General features: G+C 40.5%; 1 protein-coding gene across 1 annotated transcript; it reads right to left on the bottom strand.

Moving 5' to 3' along the window:
- Window positions 1-18,243: 18,243 nt before the first annotated feature.
- On the bottom strand, window positions 18,244-19,519 carry LOC122690055 (heterogeneous nuclear ribonucleoprotein D-like). Its single transcript, XM_043897010.1, has one exon. The coding sequence runs from the start codon at window positions 19,430-19,432 to the stop codon at window positions 18,527-18,529; it is 906 nt and encodes a 301-aa protein (XP_043752945.1). The 5' UTR covers window positions 19,433-19,519; the 3' UTR covers window positions 18,244-18,526.
- Window positions 19,520-25,873: the final 6,354 nt, after the last annotated feature.

Below are 25,873 nucleotides of genomic sequence, written 5' to 3'. Positions count from 1 at the left end.
GCTGGTGGCAGATGGGAGCATCTGGGGTACTTTTCTGCTACGAGTTGCCTTTAGGCATGTGATCTGTGGGTTTTATTTATTTATTTTTCCGCCCAGTTAGGTTGTTCTCCGAGATTCAAAAACTTCCCCCAGACCTGCCGGTGAAAGGGTTTCCTGGTGTTTGGAAACTTCCTCTATTAAGACTCCCTTCCCGGGATGGATCTCCATTCCTAACTCTTTTGTCTCTCTTTTTATCTTTTATATTTTTTCCTACCTCCTTTCGAAGACAATGGGCTGCTTTTCTGGGTGCCTGATGTCCTCTGCCAGTGTTCAGAAGTTGTTTTGTGGAGTTTGCTCAGCGTTTAAATGTTCTTTCAATGAATTTGTGGGGGAGACAGTGGTCTCCCCATCCTAGTCCTCTGCCATCTTAGCTCCTACTGCCTCTTTCTCTTTCTGACTTATTTCACTTAGCATAATATCCTCAAGGCCCATCCATGTTGTCTCCACATCTTTTTTATCCAGCCATCCATTGACGAAAACTTAGGTTGTTTTCATGTCTTGACTCTTGTTAATAATGCTGTGATGGGCATATGATTCCATATATATTTTCAAATTATTGTTTTCTTGTTCTTTGGATGGGCTTCCCAGGTGGTGCTAGTGGTAAGAACCCACCTGCCAATGCAGGAGACATAAGAGACACAGGTTCCATCCCTGAGTTGGGAAGAGACCCTGGAGGAGAGTATGGCAATCCACTCCAGTATTCTTGCCTGGAGTATCCCATGGACAGAGGGGCCTGGTAGGCTACAGTCCAAAGGGTCGCAAAGAGTCAGACATGGCTGAAGTGACTTAGCACATTCTTTAGATAAATATCCAGAAATGAAATAGCTGAGTGATATGGTAATTCTATTCTTAACTTTTAAAGGAATTTCTGTACTGTTTTCCAAAATGGTTACACCAATTTACATTCCCACCAACAGTGTGAAAATGTTTCCTTTTCTTTAATTCCTCTCCAACATTTGTTATTCCTTATCTTTTTGATAATAGCCATTCTAACAGGTGTGAGGTGATGTCTCATTGTAGTTTTGATTTGCATTTCCTTGATAATTAATGATGTTGAACATATTTTCATGTGCCTGTCACCATGTGCATGCTTGTCATCTTTGGGAAAATGTCTATTCAGATCCTCTGCCTATTTTTAAATCAGGTAGCTTGTCTTTTGTTGCTGTTGAGTTACATGAGTTCTTTATATATTTTGGATATTAACCTTTATCTGATATGTCTTTTGCAAAAACCTTCTCCCACTTGGTAGGTTGACTTTTCACTTTAATGATTTCCTTCATTATGCAGAGGATTTTTAATTTTTGTAGTGGGGTGCTTTCAGTTTTTTTATTGAAGTGTAGTTGATTTACAGTACTTTTTCCTTTTCTTTCTTTTCCTTTTTTAAAATTAATTTTTATTGGAGAATAGTTGATTTACAATGTTGTGTTATTTTCTGCTGTATAGCAAAGTGAGTCAGTCATATATATACATATACCCACTCTTTTTTAGATTCTTCTCCCATATAGATCACTACAGAGTATTGAGTAGAGTTCCCTGTACTATACAGTAGGTTCTTATTAATTATCTATTTTATATAGAGTAGTGTTATTATATGTCAATCCCGATCTTTCAATTTATCCCTTGCCCTACCTTCTTCCTTGTAACCATAAGTTTGTTTTCTACATCTGTGACTTTATTCTTGTTTTGCAAATAAGTTCATTTGTACCATTTCTTTAGATTGTACATCTAAGTGATGTCTGTATGTGTGTGTGTGTGTGTGCACACATACTCAGTTGTATTCCACTCTTTGTGACCCGATGGACTGTCACAGGCTGCCAGGCTCCCCTGTCCATGGAATTTTCTAGGCAAGCATATTAGAGTGGGTTGCCATTTCCTATTCCAAGGGGACTTCCTGACCCAGGTATCAAACTCACATGTCTTGTGTCTCCTGCATTGGCAGGTGGGTTATTTACCAACTGAACCACTGGGAATCCCTCCATCTAAGTGACATGATATGATATTTGTCTTTCTCTAACGTCATTCAGTATAACAATTTCTAAGTCCATTCATGTCAATGCAAATGGATTTATTTCATTCTTTTTATGGCTGAGTAAAATTCCATTGTATATATGCACCACATCTTCTTTATCTACTCATCTGTTGATGAATAATTAGGTTACTTAGATGTCCTGGCTATTGCAAATAGTGCTGCTATGAACATTAGGTGCACGCAACTTTTTGAATTATGGTTTTCTCTGCATATTTGCCCAGGAGTGGGATTGCTCAATCATGTGGTAGCTCTAGTTTTAGTTTTTTAAGGAACCTCCAAAAATTTGGAAAGGAGTATGTCAAGGCTGTATATTGTCACCCTACTTATTTAACTCATATGCAGAGTACATTATGCAAAATGCCAGGCCGAATGATGCACAAGCTGGAATCAAGATTTCTGAGAGAAATATCAATGATCTCAGATATGCAGATGACGCCACCCTTAAGGCAAAAAAGCAAAGAGGAACTAAAGAGCCTCTTGATGAAGGTAAAAGAGGAGAGTGGAAAAGTTGGCTTAAAACCCAATATGCAAAAAACGAAGATCATGGCATCCAGTCCCATCACCTCATGGCAAATAGATGGGGAAACAATGCAAACAGTGACAAACTTTATTTCCTTGGGCTCCAAAATCACTGAGGACTGTGACTGCAGCCATGAAATTAAAAGACATGTGTTCCTTGGAAGAAAAGCTATGAAAAACCTGTGAAAGTGAAAGTGTTAGTCACTCGGTTGTGTCCGCCTCTTGGTGACCCCATGGACTGTCGCCCACCAGGCTCCTCTCCCCATGGGATTCTCCAGGTGAGAATACTGGGTTGGGTTGTCATTTCCATCTCCAGGGGATCTTCCCAACCCAGGGATAGAGCCCAAGTCTACCACATTGCAGGCAGATTTTTTACCATCTGAGCCACCAGGGAAGTCCATTACAAACCTAGACAGCATATTAAAAAGGAGAGACTTGACTTTGCCAACAAAAGTCCGTCTAGTCAAAGCTACGATTTTTCCAGTAATCATGTATGGATGTGAGAGTTGGACCATAAAGAAGGCTTAGCATCAAAGAATTAATTCAGCTCAGGCAGCTCAATATCAGAAAAACCAACAACCCAATCAAATGTGGGCAAAAGCACTGAACAGGCATTTCTCCAAAGAAGACTTACAGATGGCTACTAAACACATGAAAAGATGCTCAACATCAGTCATTATTAGAGAAATACAAATCAAAACCACAATGAGGTATCATCTCACAGCGGTCAGAATCAGTTTAGTTCAGTCGTTCAGTCATGTCCGACTCTTTGCAACCCCATGAATCGCAACACGCCAGGCCTCCCTGTCCACCACCAACTCCTGGACTGACCCAAACCCAGGTCCATCGAGTTGGTGAGGCCATCCAACCATCTTATCCTCTGTCGTCCCCTTCTCTTCCTGCCCTCAAACTTTCCCAGCATCAGGGTCTTTTCCAATGAGTCAACTCATCGCATCAGGTGGCCAAAATATTGGAGTTTCAGCTTTAGCATCAGTCCTTCCAACGAACACCCAGGACTGATCTCCTTTAGGATGGACTGGTTGGATCTCCTTGCAGTCCAAAGGGACTCTCAAGAGTCTTCTCCAACACCATAGTTTAAAAGCATCAATTCTTCGGTGCTCAGCTTTCTTCACAGTCCAACTCTCACATCCATACATGACCACTGGAAAAACCATAGCCTTGACTAGACGGACCTTTGTTGGCAAAGTAATGTCTCTGCTTTTTAATATGCTGTCTAGGTTGGTCATAACTTTCCTTCCAAGAGGTAAGCGTCTTTTAATTTCATGGCTGCAATCACCATCTGCAGGGATTTTGGAGCCCCCCAAAATAAGGTCAGCCACTGTTTCCATTTTCCCCCATCTATTTGCCCTGAAGTGATGGGACCAGATGCCATGATCTTAGTTTTCTGAATGTTGAGCTTTAAGCCAACTTTTTCACTCTCCACTTTCACTTTCATCAAGAGGCTCTTTAGTTCTCCTTTGCTTTCTGCCATAAGGGTGGTGTCGTCTGCATATCTGAGGTTATTGATATTTCTCCTGGCAATCTTCATTCCAGCTTGTGCTTCCTCCAGCTCAGCGTTTCTCATGATGTACTCTGCATAGAAGTTAAATAAGCAGGGTGACAATATACAGCCTTGATGTACTCCTTTTCCTATTTGGAATCACTCTGTTTTTCCATGTCCAACTCTAACTGTTGCTTCCTGACCTGCATACAGGTTTCTCAAGAGGTAGGTCAGGTGGTCTGGTATTCCCATCACTTGAAGACTTTTCCCAGTTTATTGTGGTCCACACAGTCAAAGGCTTTTGCATAGTCAATAAAGCAGAAATAGATGTTTTTATGGAACTCTCTTCCTTTTTTGATGATCCAGCGGAAGTTGGCCATTTGATCTCTGGTTCCTCTGCCTTTTCTAAATCCAGCTTGACCATCTGGAAGTTCACGGTTCACATATTGCTGAAGCCTGGCTTGGAGAATTTTAAGCATCACTTTCCTAGCATGTGAGATGAGTCCAATTGTGCAGTAGTTTGAGCATTCTTTGGCATTGCCTTTCTTTCGGATTGGAATGAAATCTGACGTTTTCCAGTCCTGTGGCCACTGCTGACTTTTCTCCATTTGCTGGCATATTGACTGCAACACTTTCACAGCATCATCGTTCAGGATTTGACATAGCTCAACTGCAATTCCATCACCTCCACTAGCTTTGTTCATAGTGATGCTTCCTAAGGCCCACTTGACTTCACATTCCAGGATGTCTGGCTCTAGGTGCGTGATCACACCATCGTGATTATCTGGGTTGTGAAGATCTTTTTTGTGCAGTTCTTCTGTGTATGCTTGCCACCTCTTCTTAATATCTTCTGCTTCTGTTAGGTCCCTACCATTTCTGTCCTTTATTGAGCCCGTGTTTGCATGAAATGTTCCCTTGGTATCTCTAATTTTCTTGAAGAGATCACTGGTGTTTTCCATTCTATTGTTTTCCTCTATTTCTTTGCAGTGATTGCTGAGGAAAGCTTTCTCATCTCTCCTTGCTATTCTTTGGAACTCTGCATTCAAATGGGTATATCTTTCCTTTTCGCCTTTGCTTTTTGCTTCCCTTCTTTTCACAGCTATTTGTAAGGTCTCCTCAGACAGCCATTTTGCTTTTTTGCATTTCTTTTTCTTGGGGATGGTCTTGATTCCTGTCTCCTATACAATGCCACAAACCTCCATCCAAAGTTCATCAGGCACTCTGTCTATCAGATCTAGTCCCTTAAATCTATTTCTTACTTCCACTGTATAGTCATAAGGGATATGATTTAGGTCATACCTGAATGGTCTAGTGGTTTTCTCCACTTTCAGTCTGAATTTGGCAATAAGGAGTTCATGATCTGAGCCACAGTCAGCTCCTGGTCTTGTTTTTGCTGACTGTATAGAGCTTCTCCATCTTTGGCTGCAAAGAATATAGTCAGTGTTATTTTGGTGTCATCCATCTGGTGATATCCATGTGTAGAGTCTTCTCTTGTGTTGATGGAAGAGAGTGTTTGCTATGACCAGTGCGTTCTCTTGGCAGAACTCTTTTACCTTTTGACCTGGTTCATTCTGTACTCCAAGGCTACATTTGCCTGTTACTCCAGGTGTTTCTTGACTTCCTACTTTTGCATTCCAGTCTCCTGTAATGAAAAGGACCTCTTTTTTGGGTGTTAGTTCTAGAATGTCTTGGGGTCTTCATAGAACTCTCCAATTTCAGCTTCTTCAGCATTACTGGTCGGGGCATGGACTTGGATTACCATGATATTGAATGTTTTGCCTTGGAAATGAACAGAGATCATTCTGTCATTTTTGAGTTTACATCCAAGTACTGCATTTTGGACTCTTTTTCTGACTATGATGGCTATAGAATATGACTATTTCTTCTAAGGGATTCCTGCCCACAGTAGTAGATATAATGGTCATCTGAGTTAAATTCACCCATTCCAGTCCATCTTCATCCGCTGAATCCTAGAATGTTGACGTTCACTCTTGTGATCTCCTGTTTTGCCACTTCCAATTTGCCTTGATTCGTGGACCTTACATTCCAGGTTCCTATGCAATATTGCATCAGACCTTGCTTCTATCACCAGTCCCATCCACAACTGGGTGTTGTTTTTGCTTTGGCTCCATCCCTTCATTCTTTCTGGGGTTATCTCTCCACTGATCTCCAGTAGCATATTGGGCACCTACCGACCTGGTGAGTTCCTCTTTCAGTATCCTATCATTTTGCCTTTTCATACTGTTCATGGGGTTCTCAAGGCAAGAACACTGAAGTGGTTTGCCATTCCCCTCTCCAGTGGACTACATTCTGTCAGACCTCTCCACCATGACCCGTCCATCTTGGGTGGCCCCAAATGGCATGGCTTAGTTTCATTGAATTAGACAAAGCTGTGGTCCATGTGATCAGATTGGCCTGTTGTCTGTGATTGTGGTTTCAGTCTGTCTGCCCTCTGATGCCCTCTCTCAGTGCCTACCATCTTAAATCTTAAAGGAAATCAGTCCTGAATATTCATTGAAAGGACTGATACTGAAACTGAAGCTTCAGTATTTTGGCCACCTGATGGGAATGATGCTGGCAAAGGTTGAAGGCAGGAGGAGATGTGGATGACAGAGGACGAGATGGTTGGATGGCATCACTGACTCAATGGACATGAGCTTGAGCAAGCTCCGGGAGTTGATGATGTACAGGGAAGCCTGGCTTGCTTCAGTCCATGGGTTCACAAAGAGTCAGACAAGACTGAGCGACTGAACAACAACTAATCCATGGTATGCAAGAAGCAGTTTCTTCAGTCATTCCTTTAGTAAAGGACAATTTGATTGTTTACAACTTTTTAACTATTACAAATAAAGCTTCAATGATATTCCTGTTTGCTTTCAATATACTTAAATCATTATATTTGAAATATTTTTCAAGCATATGATACAATTAAGTCATTTTAAAAAATTCACTCTTCCACTTTCTGTCATTTACTTGATGTATTTAGACCATGTGGTTTAATGTAATTAAGGAAATGTTGGGACATGAGTCTGACAATTTTTAAAAACATAATTTGGTTTTCAGAGCAGTTTCAGATTCACAGCAAAACTTAGAGTACAGAGAATTTTTATGTATGAGTAAAATCATACAGTATTTCTCTTTCTCTTTCTGACTTATTTCACTTAGCATAATATCCTCAAGGTCCATCCATGTGTTTGTCTCCACATCTTTTTTTATCCAGTCATCCATTGATGAAAACTTAGATTGTTTTCATGTCTTGACTCTTGTAAATAATGCTGTGATGAACATATGAGTCCATACATATTCTCAAATTAGTGTTTTCATGTTCTTTGGATCGGCTTCCCAGGTGGTACTAGTAGTAAAGAACCCACCTGCCAATGCAGGGGTCACAATAGACAAGGGTTCGATCCCTGGGTCAGGAAGATCCCTGGGAGGAGGGCATGGCAACCCACTCCAGTATGCTTGCTTGGAGAATCCCATGGATAGATGAGCTGGGAAGCTACAGTTCAAAGGGTTGCAAAGAGTCAGACACAACTGAAGTGACTTCCCATGAACTCATTGTCTGGATAAGCCATAGTTTAAGTATTCATTTACCTACTGAAGGATACCTTGGTTGCATTCAAGTTTTGACAATTAGAAGTAAACATCTATGTGCAGGTTTTTTGTAGACAGAAGTTTTCAACTACTTTGAGTAAACACCAATTAGTATGATTGCTGGATTGTGTGATTAAGAGTATAGTTTTGTAACAAACCTCCAAACTGTCTTCCAAAGTGGTTGTACCATCTTGCATTCCCACTGGCAATGAATGAGAGTTTCTGTTGCTCCATATTCTCACCAGCAGTTGATGTTATCGGTGTTTCAGAATTTATCAATTTTAAAGGTATGCAAGGGTATCTAATTATTGGTTTAATTTATATTTCTCTGGTGACATATGAGGTAGAGCATCTTTTCATATGCTTATTTCCATCTGTAAATCTTTATTGCTGAGGTGTCTGTTCAGATCTTTAAACCATTTTTTAATCAGGTTGTGAATTCTCTTGCTGCTGAGTTTTAAGTGTCCTTTGTATATTTTAGATAACAGTCCTTCATCAGTTATGAACTACTGGAAAAACCATAGCTTTGACTATCTGGCCCTTTGTCAGAAAAGTAACGTCTATGCTTTTTAAAACTCTGTCTACGTTTGTCATAGCTTTTCTTCCAAGGGACAAGTATCTTTTAATTTCATGGCTGCAGTCACTGCCCACAGTGATTTTGGAGCCCAAGAAAATAAAGTATGTCATGTTTCCATTCTTTCCTCATCTATCTGCCACGAAATGATGAGATCAGATGCCATCATCATACTTTTCTGAATGTTGAGTTTTAAGCCAACTTTTTCACTTTCCTCCTTCACCTTCATCAAGAAGCTCTTTAGGTCCTCCTCACTTTCTGCCATTAGAGTGGTGTCATCTGCATGTCTGATGTTGTTGATATTTCTCCTGGCAATCTTGAATCTAGCTTGTGAGTCTTCTAGCCTGGCATTTTGCATAATGTACTCTGCATATAAGGGTGACAATATATAGCCTTGACGTTCTCCTTTCCCAGTTTGGAACCAGTCTGTGGTTCCATGTCTAGTTCTAACTGTTGCTTCTTGACCTGCAAACTGGTTTCTCTGGCGGCAGGTAAGGTGGTCTTGTACTCCCATCTCTTTAAGAATTTTCCACAGTTTGTTGTGATCCACAGTCAAAGGCTTCACCATAGTGAAGAATATATAGATGTTTTACTGGAATTTTCTTGCTTTATCTATGATCCAGCGGATGTTGGCAATTTGATCTCTGTTTCCTCTGCCTTTTCTAAATCCAGCTTGTACACCAGGAAGTTCTTGGTTCATGTACTATTGAGGCCTAGCTTGAAGGATTTTGAGCATTACCTTGCTAGCATGTGAAATGAGCACAATTGTCTGGTAGTTTGAACATTCTTTGGCACTGCCTTTCTTTGGGATTGGAATGAAAATTGACATTTTCCAGTCCTGTGGTCACTACTGAGTTTTCCAAATTTGTTGGCATATTGAATGCAGCACCTTCACAGCATCATCTTTTAGGATTTGAAATAGCTCAACTGGAATTCCATCACCTTTCCTAGGTTTGTTCGTAGTGATGCTTCCTAAGGCCCACTTAACTTCACACTCCAGGATTCCTGGTTCTAGGTGAGTGATCACACCATCATGGTTATCCAGGTCATTAAATGGCATTGTGTTTTAAATTTCTAACTCCATCTGGGTCTGGTGATTTCTGTTTGGGACAGTTTTTAGTTAATTGTAACAAATGTACTATGTAGTGTAGGATATGGATTGTGTGGGACTTTGTGCATGTGGGGCAAAGGGTATGTGGGAACTCACTGAACTTTCCATTCAGTCTTGCTGTAACCTAAAACTGTTCTAAAAATAGTTTATTTTAAAAAGCAATTCTTATTTTATCAAAACCATAATCCTCATTTCTGAGTAAGTACAGTGATTAAATATTTCCTTCATCATCAAATCTTTTATAATTATTCTTTTCAAAAGTTAGAATTTTTTCCTACACAGAAAATAATTTTTATTATATAAATTTCAGATGTACAGCATTATAGGTCAACATCTATATACAGTATAGAGTAACCAACACAAGTGTAATTACCATCTCCCTGTACAATTGATCCCCTTTATCCTTTTCACCAAACCCCCAATTCCCTTCCCCTCTGGTAATTTGTTCTGTGTATCTATGCATTTGTTTTTGTTTTGTTTGTTCATTGGTTTTGTTTTGTTTTGTTTAGATTTTACATATCAGTAAAATAACACAGTATTTCTCTTTCTCTTTCTTTTTTTTTTTCATTTATTAATATTAGTTGGAGGATAATTACTTCACAATATTGTAGTGGTGTTTGCCATACATTGACTTGAACCTACCATGGGTGTACATGCGTTCCCCATCCTGAACCCCCCTCCTACCTCCCTCCCCATCCCATCCCTCTGGGTCATCCTTGTGTACCAGCCCTGAGCACTTGTCTCATGCATCAAACCTGGACTGGCTATCTGTTTCACAACTGATAATATACATGTTTCAATGCTATTCTCTCAAGTAATCCCACCGTTGCCTTCTCCCACAGAGTCCAAAAGTCTGTTCTATACATCTGTCTCTTTTTCTGTCTTGCATATAGGGTTTTCATTACCATCTTTCTAAATTCCATATATATGCGTTAGTACACTGTATTGGTATTTTTCTTTCTGGCTTACTTAACTCTGTATAATGGACTCCAGTTTCATCCACCTCATTAAAACTGATTCAAATGTATTCTTTGTAATGGCTGAGTAATATTCCATGGTGTATATGTACCACAACTTTCTTATCCATTCATCTGCTGATGGGCATCTAGGTTGCTTCCATGTCCTGGATATTATAAACAGTGTTGGGATGAACATTGGGGTACACGTGTCTCTTTCAGCTCTGGGTTCCTCAGTGTGTATGCCCAGCAGCGGGATTGCTGGGTCATATGGCAGTTCTATTTCCAGTTTCTTGAGGAACCTCCACACTGTTCTCCATAGTGGCTGTACTAGTTTGCATTCCCACCAACAGTGTAAGAGGGTTCCCTTTTCTCCATACCCTCTCCAGCATATATTGCTTGTAGACTTTTTGATAGCAGCCATCCTGACTGGTGTGTAATGGTACCTCATTGTGGTTTTGATTTGTATTTCTCTAATAATGAGTGATGTTGAGCATCTTTTCATGTGTTTGTTAGCCATCTGTATGTCTTCTTTGGAGAAATGTCTCTTTAGTTCTTTGGCCAATTTTTTGATTAGGTCTTTTATTTTTCTGGAATTGAGCTACAGGAGGTGCTTGTATATTTTTGAGATTAATTCTTTGTCAGTTGCTTCATTTGCTATTATTTTCTCCCATTCTGAAGGCTGTCTTTTCACCTTGCTTAGAGTTCCCTTTGTTGTGCAAAAGCTTTTAGGTTTAATTAGGTCCCATTTGTTTATTTTTGCTTTTATTTCCAATATTCGGGAGGTGGGTCATAGAGGATCTTGCTGTGATTTATGTTGGAGAGTGTTTTGCCTATGTTCTCCTCTAGGAGTTTTCTAGTTTCTGGTATTACATTTAGATCTTTAATCCATTTTGAGTTTATTTTTGTGGATGGTGTTAGAAAGTGTTCTAGTTTCATTCTTTTACAAGTGGTTGACCAGTTATCCCAGCACCACTTGTTAAAGAGGTTGTCTTTTCTCCATTGTATATTCTTGCTTTTTTTGTCAAAGATAAGGTGTCCATAGGTATGTGGATTTATCTCTGGGCTTTCTATTTTGTTCCATTGATCTATATTTCTGTCTTTGTGCCAGTACTATACTGTCTTTGATAACTGTGGCTTTATAGTAGAGCCTGAAGTCAGGCAGGTTGATTCCTCCAGTTCCATTCTTCTTTCTCAAGATTGCTTTGGCTATTCGAGGTTTTTTGTATTTCCATACAAATTGTGAAATTATTTGTTCTAGTTCTCTGAAAAATACCGTTGGTAGCTTGATAGGGATTGCATTGAATCTATAGATTCCTTTGGGTAGTATACTCATTTTCACAATATTGATTCTTCCAATCCATGAACATGGTATATTTCTCCATCTGTTTGTGTCCTCTTTGATTTCTTTCATCAGTATTTCATAGTCTTATATATATAGGTCTTTTGTTTCTTTAGGTAGATATATTCCTAAGTATTTTATTCTTTTCGTTGCAATGGTGAATGGTATTGTTTCCTTAATTTTCCTTTCTGTTTCTCATTGTTCGTGTATCAGAATGCAAGGGATTTCTGTGTGTTAATTTTATTTCCTGCAACTTTACTATATTCATTGATTAGCTCTAGTAATTTTCTGGTAGATTCTTTAGGGTTTTCTATGTAGAGGATCATGTCATCTGCAAACAGTGAGAGTTTTACTTCTTCTTTTCCTATCTGGGTTCCTTTTATTTCTTTTTCTGCTCTGATTGCTGTGGCCAAATCTTCCAGAACTATGTTGAATAGTAGTGGTGAGAGTGGGCACCCTTGCCTTGTTCCTGACTTTAGGGGAAATGCTTTCAATTTTTCACCATTGAGGATAATGTTTGCTGTGGGTTTGTCATATATAGCTTTTATTATGTTTAGGTATGTTCCTTCTATTCCTGCTTTCTGGAGGGTTTTTATCATAAATGGATGTTGAATTTTGTCAAAGGCTTTTTCTTCATCTATTGAGATAATCATATGGTTTTTATCTTTCAATTTGTTAATGTGGTGTATTACATTGATTGATTTGCATATATTAAAGAATCGTTGCATTCCTGGGATAAAGCCCACTTGGTCATGATGTATAATCTTTTTCGTATGTTGTTGGATTCTATTTGCTAGAATTTTGTTAAGGATTTTTGCATGTAGGTTCATCAGTGATATTGGCCTGTAGTTTTCTTTTTTGTGGCATCTTTGTCTGGTTTTGATATTAGGGTGATGGTGGCCTCATAGAATGAGTTTGGGAGTTTACCATCTTCTGCAATTTTCTGGAAGAGTTTGAGTAAGATAGGTGTTAGCTCTTTTCTAAATTTTTGGTAGAATTCAGCTGTGAAGTTATATGGTCCTGGGTTTTTGTTTGCTTGAGGATTTCTGATTACAGTTTCGATTTCCATGCTTGTGATGGGTCTGTTAAGATCTTCTATTTCTTCCTGGTTCAGTTTTGTAAAGTTATACTTTTCTAAGAATTTGTCCATTTCTTCCAAGTTGTCCATTTTATTGGCGTAGAGCTGCTGATAGTAGTCGCTTATGATCCTTTGTGATCTTTTGTATTTCTGTGTTGTCTGTTGTGATCTCTCCATTTTCATTTCTAATTTTGTTGATTTGGTTCTTCTCCCTTTGTTTCTTGATGAGTCTGGCTAACGGTTTGTCAATTTTATTTATCTTGTCAAAAAACGAGCTTTTAGCTTTGTTGATTTTTGCTATGGTGTCTTTTGGGTTTTTTTGCATTTATTTCTGCCCTATTTTTTTTCATTTATTTTTATTAGTTGGAGGCTAATTACTTTACAATATTGTAGTGGTTTTTATCATACATTGACATGAATCAGCCATGGATGTACATGTATTCCCCATCCCGATCCCCCCTCCCACCTCCCTCTCCACCCGATCTGTCTGGGTCTTCCCAGTGCACCAGGCCTGAGCACTTGTCTTATGCACCCAACTTGGGCTGGTGATCTGTTTCACCATAGATAATATACATGTTTCGATGCTGTTCTCTCGAAACATCCCACACTCGTCTTCTCCCACAGAGTCCAAAATTTTGTTCTGTACATCTGTGTCTCTTTTTCTGTTTTGCATATAGGGTTATCATTACCATCTTTCTAAATTCCATATATATGTGTTAGCATACTGTAATGGTCTTTATCTTTCTGGCTTACTTCACTCTGTATAATGGGCTCCAGTTTCATCCATCTCATTAGAGCTGATTCAAATGAATTCTTTTTAATGCTGAGTAATATTCCATGGTGTACATGTACCACAGCTTCCTTATCCATTTGTCTGCTGATGGGCATCTAGGTTGCTTCCATGTCCTGGCTATTATTCTAAAGATTTCTTTCCTTCTACTAACCCTGGGGTTCTTCATTTCTTCCTTCTCTAGTTTCTTTAGGTGTAAAGTTAGATTTTTTACTTAGCTTTTTTCTTGTTTCTTGAGGTAAGCCTGTAATGCTATGAACCTTCCCCTTAGCACTGCTTTTACAGTGTCCCATAGGTTTTGGGTTGTTGTGTTTTCATTTGCATTCATTTCTATGCATATTTTTGTTTCTTTTTTTGATTTCTTCTATGGTTTTTTTGGTTATTCAGAAGCATGTTCTTTACCCTCAATATGTTTGTATTTTTAATAGTTTTTTTTCCCCCTGTAATTGAGATCTAATCTTACTGCATTGTGGTCAGAAACGATGACTGGAATGATTTCAATTTTTTTTTGAATTTACCAAGGCTTGATTTATGGCCCAGGATGTGATCTATTCTGGAGAAGGTTCCTTGTCCCCTTGAGAAAAAGGTGAAATTCATTATTTCGGGGTGAAATGTCCTATAGATATCAATTAGGTCTAGCTGGTCCATTGTGTCATTTAAGGTTTGTGTTTCCTTGTTAATTTTCTGTTTAGTTGATCTATCCATAGTTGTGAGTGGGGTATTAAAGTCACCCACTATCACTGTGTTATTGTTAATTTCCCCTTTCATACTTGTTAGCAATTGCCTTACATATTGTGGTGCTCCTATGTTAGGTGCATATATATTTATAATTGTTATATCTTCTTCTTGGATTGATCCTTTGATCATTATGTAGTGTCCTTCTTTGTCTCTTTTCATAGCCTTTATTTTAAAGTCTATTTTATCTGATATTAGTATTGCGACTCCTGCTTTCTTTTGGTCTCTGTTTGCATGAATTTTTTTTTTTCCTGCCCTTCACTTTCAGTCTGTATGTGTCCCTTGTTTTGAGGTGGGTCTCTTGTAGACAGCATATATAGGGGTCTTGCTTTTGTATCCATTCAGCCAGTCTTTGTCTTTTGATTGGGGTATTCAAACCATTTACATTTAAGGTAGTTATTGATAAGTATGGTTCCATTGCCATTTGCTTTGTTGTTTTGGGTTCGTGTTCATACAACCTTTCTGTGTTTCCTGTCTAGAGAAGATCCTTTAGCATTTGTTGAAGAGCTGGTTTGGTGGTGCTCAATTCTCTCAGCTTTTGCTTGTCTGTAAAGCTTTTGAATTCTCCTTCATATCTGAATGAGATCCTTGCTGGGTACAGTAATCTGGGTTGTATGTTATTGTCTTGCATTACTTTAAGTATGTCCTGCCATTCCATTCTGGCCTGAAAAGTTTCTATTGAAAGATCTGCTGTTATCCTTATGGGAACCCCCTTGTGTGTTATAGGTTGTTTCTCCCTTTCTACTTTTAGTATTTGTTCTTTGTCTTTGATCTTTGTTAATTTGATTAATATGTGTCTTGGGGTGTTTCGCCTTGGGTTTATCTTGTTTGGGACGCTCTGGGTTTCTTGGAATTGTGTGACTATTTCCTTCCCCATTTTAGGGAAGTTTTCAGCTATTATCTCCTCGAGTATTTTCTCATGAGCTTTCTTTTTGTCTTCTTCTTCTGGGACTTCTATGATTCAAATGTTGGGGGCGTTTCACATTGTCCCAGAGGTCTCTGAGGTTGTCCTCATTTCTTTTGATTCTTTTTTATTTTTTCCTCTCTGCTTCATCTGTTTCCATCATTTTATCTTCTAAGTCACTTATACTACCTTCTGTCTCCTTTTATTCTACTGTTGGTTCCCTCCAGAGTGTTTTTGATCTCATTTATTGCATCATTCATTTTTAATTTACTCTTTTTGATTTCTTCTAGGTCCTTGTTAAACATTTCTTGCATCTTCTCAATCCTTGTCTCCAGGCTATTTATCTGTAACTTCATTTTGTTTTCAAGATTTTGGATCATTTTTATTATCATTATTCTAAATTCTTTTTTCAGGTAAATTCCCTATCTCCTCCTCTTTTGTTTGGCTTGGTGGGCATTTTTCATGTTCCTTTACCTGCTCTGTATTTCTCTGCCTTTTTGTCTCATTTAGATTGCTGTGTTTGTGGTGGCCTTTCTGTATTCTGGTAGTCTGTGGTTCCTTTTTATTGTGGAGGTTTCTCCCAGTGGGTGGAGTTGGACGATTGGCTTGTCAAGGTTTCCTGGTTAGGGAAGCTTGCATCGGTGTTCTGGTGGGTGGAGCTGGATTTCTTCTCTCTGGAGTGCAATGGAGTGTCCAGTAATGAGTGTTGAGATGGGTCTATGTGTTAGGTGTGACTTTGGGCCCTGTATATTGACGCTCAGGGCTATGTTCCTGCATTGCTGGATAATTTGTGTGGTATGTCTTGCTCTGGGACTTATTGGCTCTTGGGTGGTGGTTGGTGTCAGTGTAGGTATGGAGGCTTTTGGATGATCTCTTATTAATTAATGTTCCCTGTAGTTGGGAGTTCTCTGGTGTTCTCAGGTTTGGGGCTTAAGCCTCTTGCCTCTGGATTTCAGTCTTATTCTTTCAGTAGCCTCAAGACTTCTCAATCCATACAGCACTGATAATAAAACTTCTAGGTTAATGGTGAAAATATTCTCCACAGTGAGGGACACCCAGAGAGGTTCACAGAGTTACATGAAGAAGAGGAGAGAGAGGAAGGAGATAGAGGTGAGCAAGAGGAGAAAAAGGGGGACTCAAGAGGAGAGAGACAGATCTAGGCAGTAGTCTGTTCCCTAAGTGTTCTCCGCAGCCCAGAACACCCACAGAGATTCACAGAATTGGGTTTAGAAGAGAAGGGCGAGGGAGGAAATAGAGGTGATCTGGGGGAGAAAAAGGAGAGTCAAAAGGGGGAGAGAGTAATCAAACCAGTAATCACACTCCTGAGTAAAAATGGGTACTGAAGGTTGGATTCTTAAATGTCCAAAATTGATATCAATTACTGAAAAACAAAGATTAAAAATCTAGAGTAGAGGTTAGATTCTTAAAAATACAATATTAAAAAAAACAAAAACACAAAAAATTTAAGAAATATATATGAAATTTGCTTTAAAAATAGGGCCCCCCCCTTTTTTTGCAAGGTTATAAAAATGAAAATTAAGAAGTAATAGAGGAGTAATTGAGGACTTTAAAAAAAAAGAAAGAAAAAAATTTAATTAAAAAAATAATAATAGTAAAAATATATCTAGGAATTTCTCTGGAGCTGTTGCGGGCAGTGTGGATTCAGTTCAGTTTCAGATAGCTCCTTGTTCCAGCTTACACTTCTCAATATCTAGGCCGCTTCCAGTGTAATCGGTGTTAACTACAGGAATTTTAATCTGTTGCACCTGTCACTTCTAAAGCGGTTCCCTTTGTTTATTTGGCTTCTGTTTGCAGGTCTCTACAGTGTCTCATTTCTGCCCTGACACAAGTGGGTGTGGTGGTCTCTTTTTTTTTTTTTTTAGCATAAAAAAATTTACACTTGGTTGAAGGTGAGGTGAACTATTCCATAAGTAAACATGTATGCCAATCCTAATGGCGAACATGAAACCAAAGCAACAAAACTGAAAACATTAAACTCAGTTAACTACACTGAATGTGAAATTCAAAACTTGAACTTATCTAGGATATCCTCCCAAATCTAGAGCTAAAAGGTTTTCTTTTTAACGCACCAGGAAGATCTGTTGTAATGACATGACTTGGTCACACTGAAGACTTGCATTTACGTAAGAATCAAGGGTCATCCTTCTCCATTATTCTTTGTCTGAATGTGAATATGCTCAACTACTCAGCTCATGCACTAACCACATAAAAAAATGACTGAAACCTACTACCCATGCCTTCTAAGAACTCACATCATGTAACAGTTAACACCCAGTACAGCTTCCTAACAATGCCCCAAGAGAAAACATTTTGTTCAGTTTGGTGCTTGCTGTGACATAAAACCAACAGAATAGTATACAATTAATTTACTCAGTTTACTACTTCAAATCTTGTAATCTAACTTTTGTTCAAACTTCACACCTATTTGCCAAAATTGTGTAAAATCTAACTATATCTGATATTCTTAACCTGTAGCTCCTATAACACAGTTTAGCCCCCCTCCCCCCCGCAATGGGTATATCTGGACATTTTAATCAAGAAAACATTAAGTTACTGTATTATGATTAGTCAAAGCTCTTTCTAGCAGACCACTGAATACAGCAAACCATTAAAAAATGCTTTTCCGGAGACAAGAACAAAGCAAAACATTTTCTTCATAAAAGGAGCTACCAGCATGCTTTGTGCCATTAAACATTTATTTTTCAAAATATAGCCAAAGACTCATGGTCTACTAGAAAGCTCCCACTAATCACAACAGTGTAATTATGCCACAGAAACTTTCATGACAATGTCTCCAGATAGGCAGAGAGGAAAACAACATTAAAGGTTATGATGGAAGCCTCAGTTAAGAGACAGAAATGAAGTCTAAAGAGCATAGAATACATCTAACAAAAAAGGGGAACAGAGCAGACACTGTAGCTGGCTATTTATAAAGGACCAGTTTTCTCCTCTTCCTATGGAGCAAAACTCCCTACAAAATAAACTGTGCGTTAATTATTGCTTATTTAAAATTACACTTTTACAGAGCTATTTAGTACCTGACGCAGAAAAACAATCACATAAGGAAGCATTTATTTGAGGTTTAACATGTAATCATACAAATAAAGTTTGTATAAACACAAATCCACAGAGTCATAACACAGATAGCAAAAGACAAAGTAAAAACAAAAAAAACTAATTGGCGGCTATATACAGTTGGACACAAATTGTGTCTTGTACACTAGAAACTCTTTTACAAAATAATCATCTTAGATCAACAGAAGACCAATTTTCAATGTCCTCCTGCAAGATGGTTACGTTAGCAATCTCTTCCTGTTTTCTCCAGCGTCCCTTTTAATATGGCTGGTAATTATTTTGGTGATTGCCACCCCCTCGAGATGCCTTGCCATAAGTGCTCTGTTGGCCACTGTAGTCTGCATATCCCTGTCCATATTCATAGTTCCCATAGTTATACCCAGTATAATCATAGCCGCCATAGCCACTATAGTTTTGATCACCACCATAGGCACTATTGTAATTTCCATATCCTTGATCATAATAGTTATTAAATCCTTGGTTCCAGTTTTGGCCCTGACCTCGGCCACGACCCCTAGTACCTCCTCGCCCACCAGCTGCAGCACCTCTTCCTCCCTTCTGTTGTTGCTGTTGCTGTCTATATACCTCTTTGGGTTGTGCAACTTTGATTTCACACTTCCCAGAACCAATTTGATGGTATCTGCTTTCTAACAATTTCTTTACTGGCTCCTCGTCTGTATATGTAATAAAGCAAAATCCTCTTCTTTCATTTGTTTTTGTATCCATAGGAAGTTCAATATTTTCAATCTCTCCAAAGGCTCCAAAATATTCTTTAATTTGTTCCTCCGAAGTATCTGGGCTCAATCCACCCACGAAAACCTTTTTTGGGGGTTCCTTCCCCTTTAAAGCTTTGGCCTGTTTGGGGTCTATCAATTTGCCATCCAGTTTGTGTTCTTTCAGTTCCAAAACCTTATCAACACTAGCAGCATCCTTGAAAAGCACAAATCCAAATCCTCGTGATCTTCCAGTAACAGGATCTGTTTTAATCGTGCAGTCCACAACTTCCCCAAATCGAGACAAATATTCAGTCAGATCTTTCTTGCTTGTATCCCAGCTCAAGCCTCCAATAAACATTTTACCGTCATCCTGCTGGTTCTTGCTCGCGTTGATCTTGGATCCCTCTGCGAATTCCTCTATGTTGCTGTACTCGTTCATGTCTTCCATAGCGGCGGAGTGGTCGGCCGGAGGGTGCTAGCGCGCAGACCGAGTCGCGGCAGCAGCGGCGGCGGAGCGTTGTATGGAGCTGGATTTAAAATGTGGTGGTCTCTTATTTAGGCTCACTTGTTCAGTCGTGCTGTGGGGAGGGAGGAACGCTGTAAACAAATGTCACTGGCAAGTGTGGGGAGTACCAGCAGTGTTCCGGCCACACTGGGTTTGCCCCCACTCACGGTGTGTGTGCTTTCCCCGTCTACACTGCTCAGGCTCCAGGTTGCTCTACAAGGGAGCGGGCCCTGAGTTGCATGCACTTCCCAGGCCCAAGCCGCTCAGGTTCAGGTTCTCCTGTACTCCACAAAGGCACAGACTCGGTTGGGCCTGCGTTTTGTGCCTTCCCTGGTCTGAGCAGCTCAGGGAATCAGGAGCTTGACAAAGGCACTCTCCCCAAGGGCAGCGTGACTTCTCCCTTTCCCATTCCCATTTCAGTTTCCAGGCGCCGGTCCGGTGTGCCTTGTGTCTCTTCTGGGGAGCTGATCTCTGGCTGCGACCCTCCCGGCAGATCTCAACCATCCAGAATCTCAGGAAGTCTTTGGTTAGAGACTGGAAGCCTGTCTGCAGTTTGGTAGGGGATGCCCCTACCAAAGAGGCCGAGTTTGCCCCTTTCTCCTCTCCCCTGCCTCCTGCCTCCAGCGGGGGATGGGCCCGGTCCACAGCTGGCTAGCTCTTCTCTGGTATTGCTCAGTCCTTCCTTTGTTCTGCAAATGGGCTGGCAGTGCCTTAGGTTGGGGCTTTTCACAGGTTAATTCTCTCTGTCTCTTGCTATCCCACAGTTTAAGTTGCTATCTCAGGTTAGCTCCCTCAGATTGCCCTGAGGGCTTTAAGGCCTGGTCCTTACCCTAAGCAATGCTGCCTGCTCCTCTCTGTTCAGCCCCCACTTGCTGGTGGCAGATGCAAGCATCTGGGATACTTTTCTGCTGGGAGTTGCTTTTAGGCCTGTAATCTGTGGGTTTTATTTATTTTTCCTCCTGGTTAGGTTGCCCTCCGAGATTTGAAAACGTCCCCTAGACCTGCTGGTGAGAGGGTTTCCTGGTGTTTGGAAACTTCCTCTATTAAGGCTCCCTTCCCGGGATGGATCTCTGTCCCTAACTCTTTTGTCTCTCTTTTTATCTCTTATATTTTCTCCTACCTCCTTTTGAAGACAATGGGCTGCTTTTCTGGGTGCCTGATGTCCTCTGTTAGCGATCAGAAGTTGTTTTGTGGAGTTTGCTCAGTGTTCAAATGATCTTTTGATGAATTTGTGGGGGAGAAAGTGGTCTCCCCGTCCTATTCCTCTGCCATCTTAGCTCCTCCTCTAAAAATTATTTTTGAGAAAGCTATAAAGAGGATGAGAGGGATAAAATGTCATTTGAAGGAGATTCTACAGTTCAGGGGTATTTTGTTTTATTTTATTTTTTTATTATTAGTTATAAAGAGACAAACATGTTTAGCTGCTGGTGACACGGTTTATCCCAAGAATGCAAAGAAATTTAACCCTAGAAAACAAGGCAGCAACAGAAAGAGTTGAGATGATGTGAATTGTGGCAGGGAGGAGAGGAAATGGTAGCTCCTTCTGACCCCTTTTTCCAGCACTGATAGTCTTACTACCTTCATAAGTTTTTGTTTTCAAAGAGCAGGAACTTAGCAGTGGATTGGGAGAAAGCCACTTGGGCCAATGATTTGTTTATTCTGCCTCCCATTGTACCAGTCTTTCTGCTATCTCTGGAGCTCTGGAGAGTGGGTCTTGACTCACTCATACATGTATGAATTGACAGTAAGATTCCAGATGCTCACAACAAAGGGATATTGGGCTGACTACAGACAGCTTGAACAAACATAGGTATACTTTACTGACTTGGAGCTAGTGCCAGGTTGCTGACATGTGATGGGGACAATATCATATCTCCCTTCCCACATGAGTGAGAGCTTTTGCTAGCCAGAAGGACTTGGAGGCCTTGGCCTCTCTCCTTTTTTGCTCTGGTGAAGGTGTCCTGCAGATCCTCCTGTCTTGCAGAAAACCCTTTCTGTAGATCCTCACTACTTAATGGAGCAACAGAGGGGCCTCTCTCTTTTCCGAGTCAAGGGTACTCTAAATGGGGAGAGGGCAGGAATCATGGACTGATTCCACAGTGATCACAGAGCTTCCAGAGATGCCAGTTGAAGGGTCTTCCCCTCTGGCACACGAGCTACCACCAGTCTCGGTAGGATGTCATAATGTGTCTTAATGAAGTCCTTCAACCGTCAAAATGGGATTTGAACATGTTGGCAGTCTTATTCTTGGGGTGAGTATGGAGTCGCACATAAATAGGACCACAAGGCCATTAGCTGAGGGACCCTACAGGAAGAAGGAATACATTTTGGCCATCTCATTCACCCATGAGGATTTGCTAGCTCAGAACTAGGCCTCCCACTATCTCTGCTCCACATAGTCCATTTCGACAGTCCTGATTCTTGACAGGACTCTCAGAATAATTCAGAAATCCTGAGATTCCAAAGAAGTTTACTTGTAGTTTCGTCAGGGATTTCACTGAAGACTTAAGTCATTCACTTTTAGGTCTAGTCTACTTTGTTCAGGACTCAGCTATGGTGGAGTTTACTTGCTTCTCAGTTTTGTTTTTAGCATCCTGAGTGCAGTTAATCTCTCCTTGTAGCTAGCATTGAGTATAAATCCTCAGTGGTGAACCTAGAAACAGCTAGGGGATAAGTTTCAGCTATTAGCCACCATGACTTCTAGAATTTTGGTAATGCAACCCATTTGAAACAGCAAAGGGGATGTCTTCCCTGTTCCTGAGGGACAGGGCTGAGAGGAATGTCTGCCTACCTGAATCTCCTTCTGGACACTCTGCCTACACCCACATACCATGAAGGTCTTACTTCAGCCAGTGCCAACTACCTCAGATGACAGGTGATTGGCCCAGAGTAGCTGGAAGGACAAACTGGAGTTTTATCCATAGAGAAGATGCAGTTTTTTTCCAGAGGCCAAAGAACCCTCCTTTAAGAATGGCAGACACTCTCACTGATGAATGGCAGCATTTTGGAATTTTAATGTATGTTGCTGTCTCCTGTGTCAAGGTTAAAGATGAGAAGGAAGATCTGGTTTCCTCTGTGTGTATGCCCAGAAGTGGCATTGCTGGGTCATATGGCAGTTCTATTTCCAGTTTTTTAAGAAATCTCCACACTGTTCTCCATAGCGGCTGTACTAGTTTGCATTCCCACCAACAGTGTAAGAGGGTTCCCTTTTCTCCACCTAGATGCCCATCAGCAGACGAATGGATAAGGAAGCTGTGGTACATATACACCATGGAATATTACTCAGCCATTAAAAAGAATACATTTGAATCAGCTCTAATGAGGTGGATGAATCTGGAGCCCATTATACAGAGTGAAGTAAGCCAGAAAGATAAAGACCATTACAGCATACTAACACACATATATATGGAATTTAGAAAGATGGTAATGATAACCCTATACGCAAAACAGAAAAAGAGACACAGGTGTACAGAACAGACTTTTGGACTCTGTGGGAGAAGGCAAGGGTGGGATGTTTTGAGAGAATAGCATCAAAACATGTATATTATCTATAGTGAAACAGATCACCAGCCCAGGTTGGATGCATGAGACAAGTGCTCGGGCCTGGTGCATTGGGAAGACCCAGAGGGATTGAGTAGAGAGGGAGGTGGGAGGGAGGATCAGGATGGGGAATACATGTAAATCCATGGCTGATTCATATCAATGTAAGACAAAACCCACTACAATATTGTAAAGTAATTAGCCTCCAACTAATAAAAATAAATGAAAAAAAAAAAAAGATGAGAAGGAAGAAGAGGAAGCAACATCCGTGTGAAGATCAAGGTAAAGTCCCAATGGTTGTTAGTACTACTCAGTGATATATGGTTCACCTCCTTTGGATATATACCAAACTGAACAGCCTGGCTCCTTATAGTTGGGTAAGGGTATACATTCCAGCTAATGAATTGTGAGTGTGAGTGCTGTGTGTCCTTTCCAAGTGCAACACTGAATCACTAGTGTGAGGACCAACCCCCTTCCCTTCCCCTTGCTACAAACATTAGAGAGGCACATGTCACTGAAGCCTCTGTCAGCTTGTTCTTCAGCGGCTGTGATAAGAAGAAACTACTCTGATGACCTGCAATGGACACACAGTATGAGAAAGAAATAAGTCAGTGGGATTTTGGGATTGTTACCACAGCAGCACCCACCTAACCTCCCCCAATTATTGATTTTCCTATAATAAATTGGGATTATATGACCAGCCATTATCTGGTGGTGTGATGGAGTAGAATGTTTTCTACTCATTGGAAAAGAAGGTGATATTAAAGGGAGACTCTCTAAGAAGCTGATTTGTAATTGAAATTGAGAGATCTAAGGTCAAGGATGCAGGACGTCATTCTATTGCACCAAGTCTTAGCCTGGCTGTTGAAAGAATTTATGTGTAAATGAGGAGGGAGACCACATCTCCCTTCTCTTACCCCATATCCTTTAAGGTAGTGGTATAGTTGGTGGGCAGCAAGTGACAGTAGGACCATTCAAGGACCACAGCTCTACTGGGGCCACAGGTCACTTTCAGAACCTGAGTTGTTGGCAAGAAATTATCCAGCAGAGAAGAACTCGACAGCTAAGGGCAGGCCCCAGAGATACTGTGAAAACTACCCTTCCACCCCCAACTGCATTTTCTCTTCTATGTGTACCTATGACAACACCAGCTCCCAGCCCCTTGGGCAGATCACACCTGTCAGTGTGAATGCACAGCTCTCCTGTTCTGCATTGGGTCACAAAGGATCACAGAGAAGAAAGATTAGGTTAGTGTTCTTATTGCAACTCCAAGGTTTCCATGAAAAGGTGCTTGGCAATGGCCACACTGACAAATGTGGGCCATAGCGATGAGCTTCTGCAGAATTAGCAGGATGTTTTCACGTGGCTCTGCAGACTTCTAAAAACCTGACCACACTCCTCTTCACACCCTGACAGGGCAGGGCTTTTTTTTTTTTTTCCAATTATTTTTATTAGTTGGAGGCTAATTACTTTGCAACATTGCAGTGGGTTTTGTCATACATTGACATGAATCAGCCATGGAGTTACATGTATTCCCCATCCCGATCCTTCCCCCCCCCCCCCCCCCCCCCCACCCGGTTCCCCTGGGTCCTCCCAGTGCACCTGGCCCGAGCACCTGTCTCATGCATCCCACCTGGGCCGGTGGTCTGTTTCACCATAGATAATATACATGCTGTTCTCTCAAAACATCCCACCCTCACCTTCTCCCACAGAGTCCAAAAGTCTGTTCTGTACATCTGTGTCTCTTTTTCTATTTTGCATATAGGGTTATCATTACCATCTTTCTAAATTCCATATATATGTGTTAGTATGCTGTAATGTTCTTTATCTTTCTGGCTTACTTCACTCTGTATAATGGGCTCCAGTTTCATCCATCTCATTAGAACTGATTCAAATATATTCTTTTTAACGGCTGAGTAATATTCCATGGTGTATATGTACCACAGCTTCCTTATCCATTCGTCTGCCGATGGGCATCTAGGTTGCTTCCATGCCCTGGCTATTATAAATAGTGCTGCGATGAACATTGGGGTGCACATGTCTCTTTCAGATCTGGTTTCCTCTGTGTGTATGGAGGGCAGGGCTTTCTTGCCTTTTATTCTGCACATCTACATTGGCAAAGGAGGTGTTTTTATTTTTTTAAGTTTCTTTATGAAACCCCCCTGCAATGGAGATAAGTGTTCACGTTGTATTTGACACCACAATGACTTGCCATGTTTTTAAATTTTTGTTTTAAATGATTAGAATGAGTTGTGCAAGAGCATAAACAAATTTCAACTGTGCCATCACTATTTTCCCTCCTCTTGAAAACCATGGATTCAGATGTCTTGGGGGATGAGGAGGTGGATATGCAAAGCTGTGGGGAGGCAAAGGTGATGAATGGAAGGCAGAGGCTTCCTGGACCCAGACAGAGGTCACTCCCAACATAACAGACATGAAACACAATGACTCGTGAGCATATTTGCAATTATATATATATTTATTTCCTCCTTTTGGCTATTTACAAACCTTTATTTCAGCATATTTTCAGAAACATGAAATTTTATGTTTCTTCATATTTTCCTTTTCAAAAGTGAGGACTGGTCAAGGTTTCTTTCATGCAAAGAGGTTTCCTCATGCATTATGAGGATGAAAAGGGAACTAGGTCATCTTGAGTGATCTCTGCTGCTTTGGGCCCTTTTGCCAGTCAGACCATCCAGGACGCATGGTTCTTGGTCCTCTTCCTTTCTTGGTTTGCACTGCCTGGGCCTGGCACCACTCCTGAAGACCTGCATGTATGTGGCTTTGCTGTATTTCATCTGCTTCCAGAATAGCACTGCTTTGGCTGCCCTCTGAAGAATTCAA

The sequence above is a fragment of the Cervus elaphus genome, chromosome X (assembly GCF_910594005.1).
Source record: "Cervus elaphus chromosome X, mCerEla1.1, whole genome shotgun sequence".
Classification (NCBI taxonomy): domain Eukaryota; kingdom Metazoa; phylum Chordata; class Mammalia; order Artiodactyla; family Cervidae; genus Cervus; species Cervus elaphus.
The sequence above is the reverse complement of the archived record's forward strand: the minus strand, read 5'-3'. Positions and strand labels throughout refer to the sequence as shown.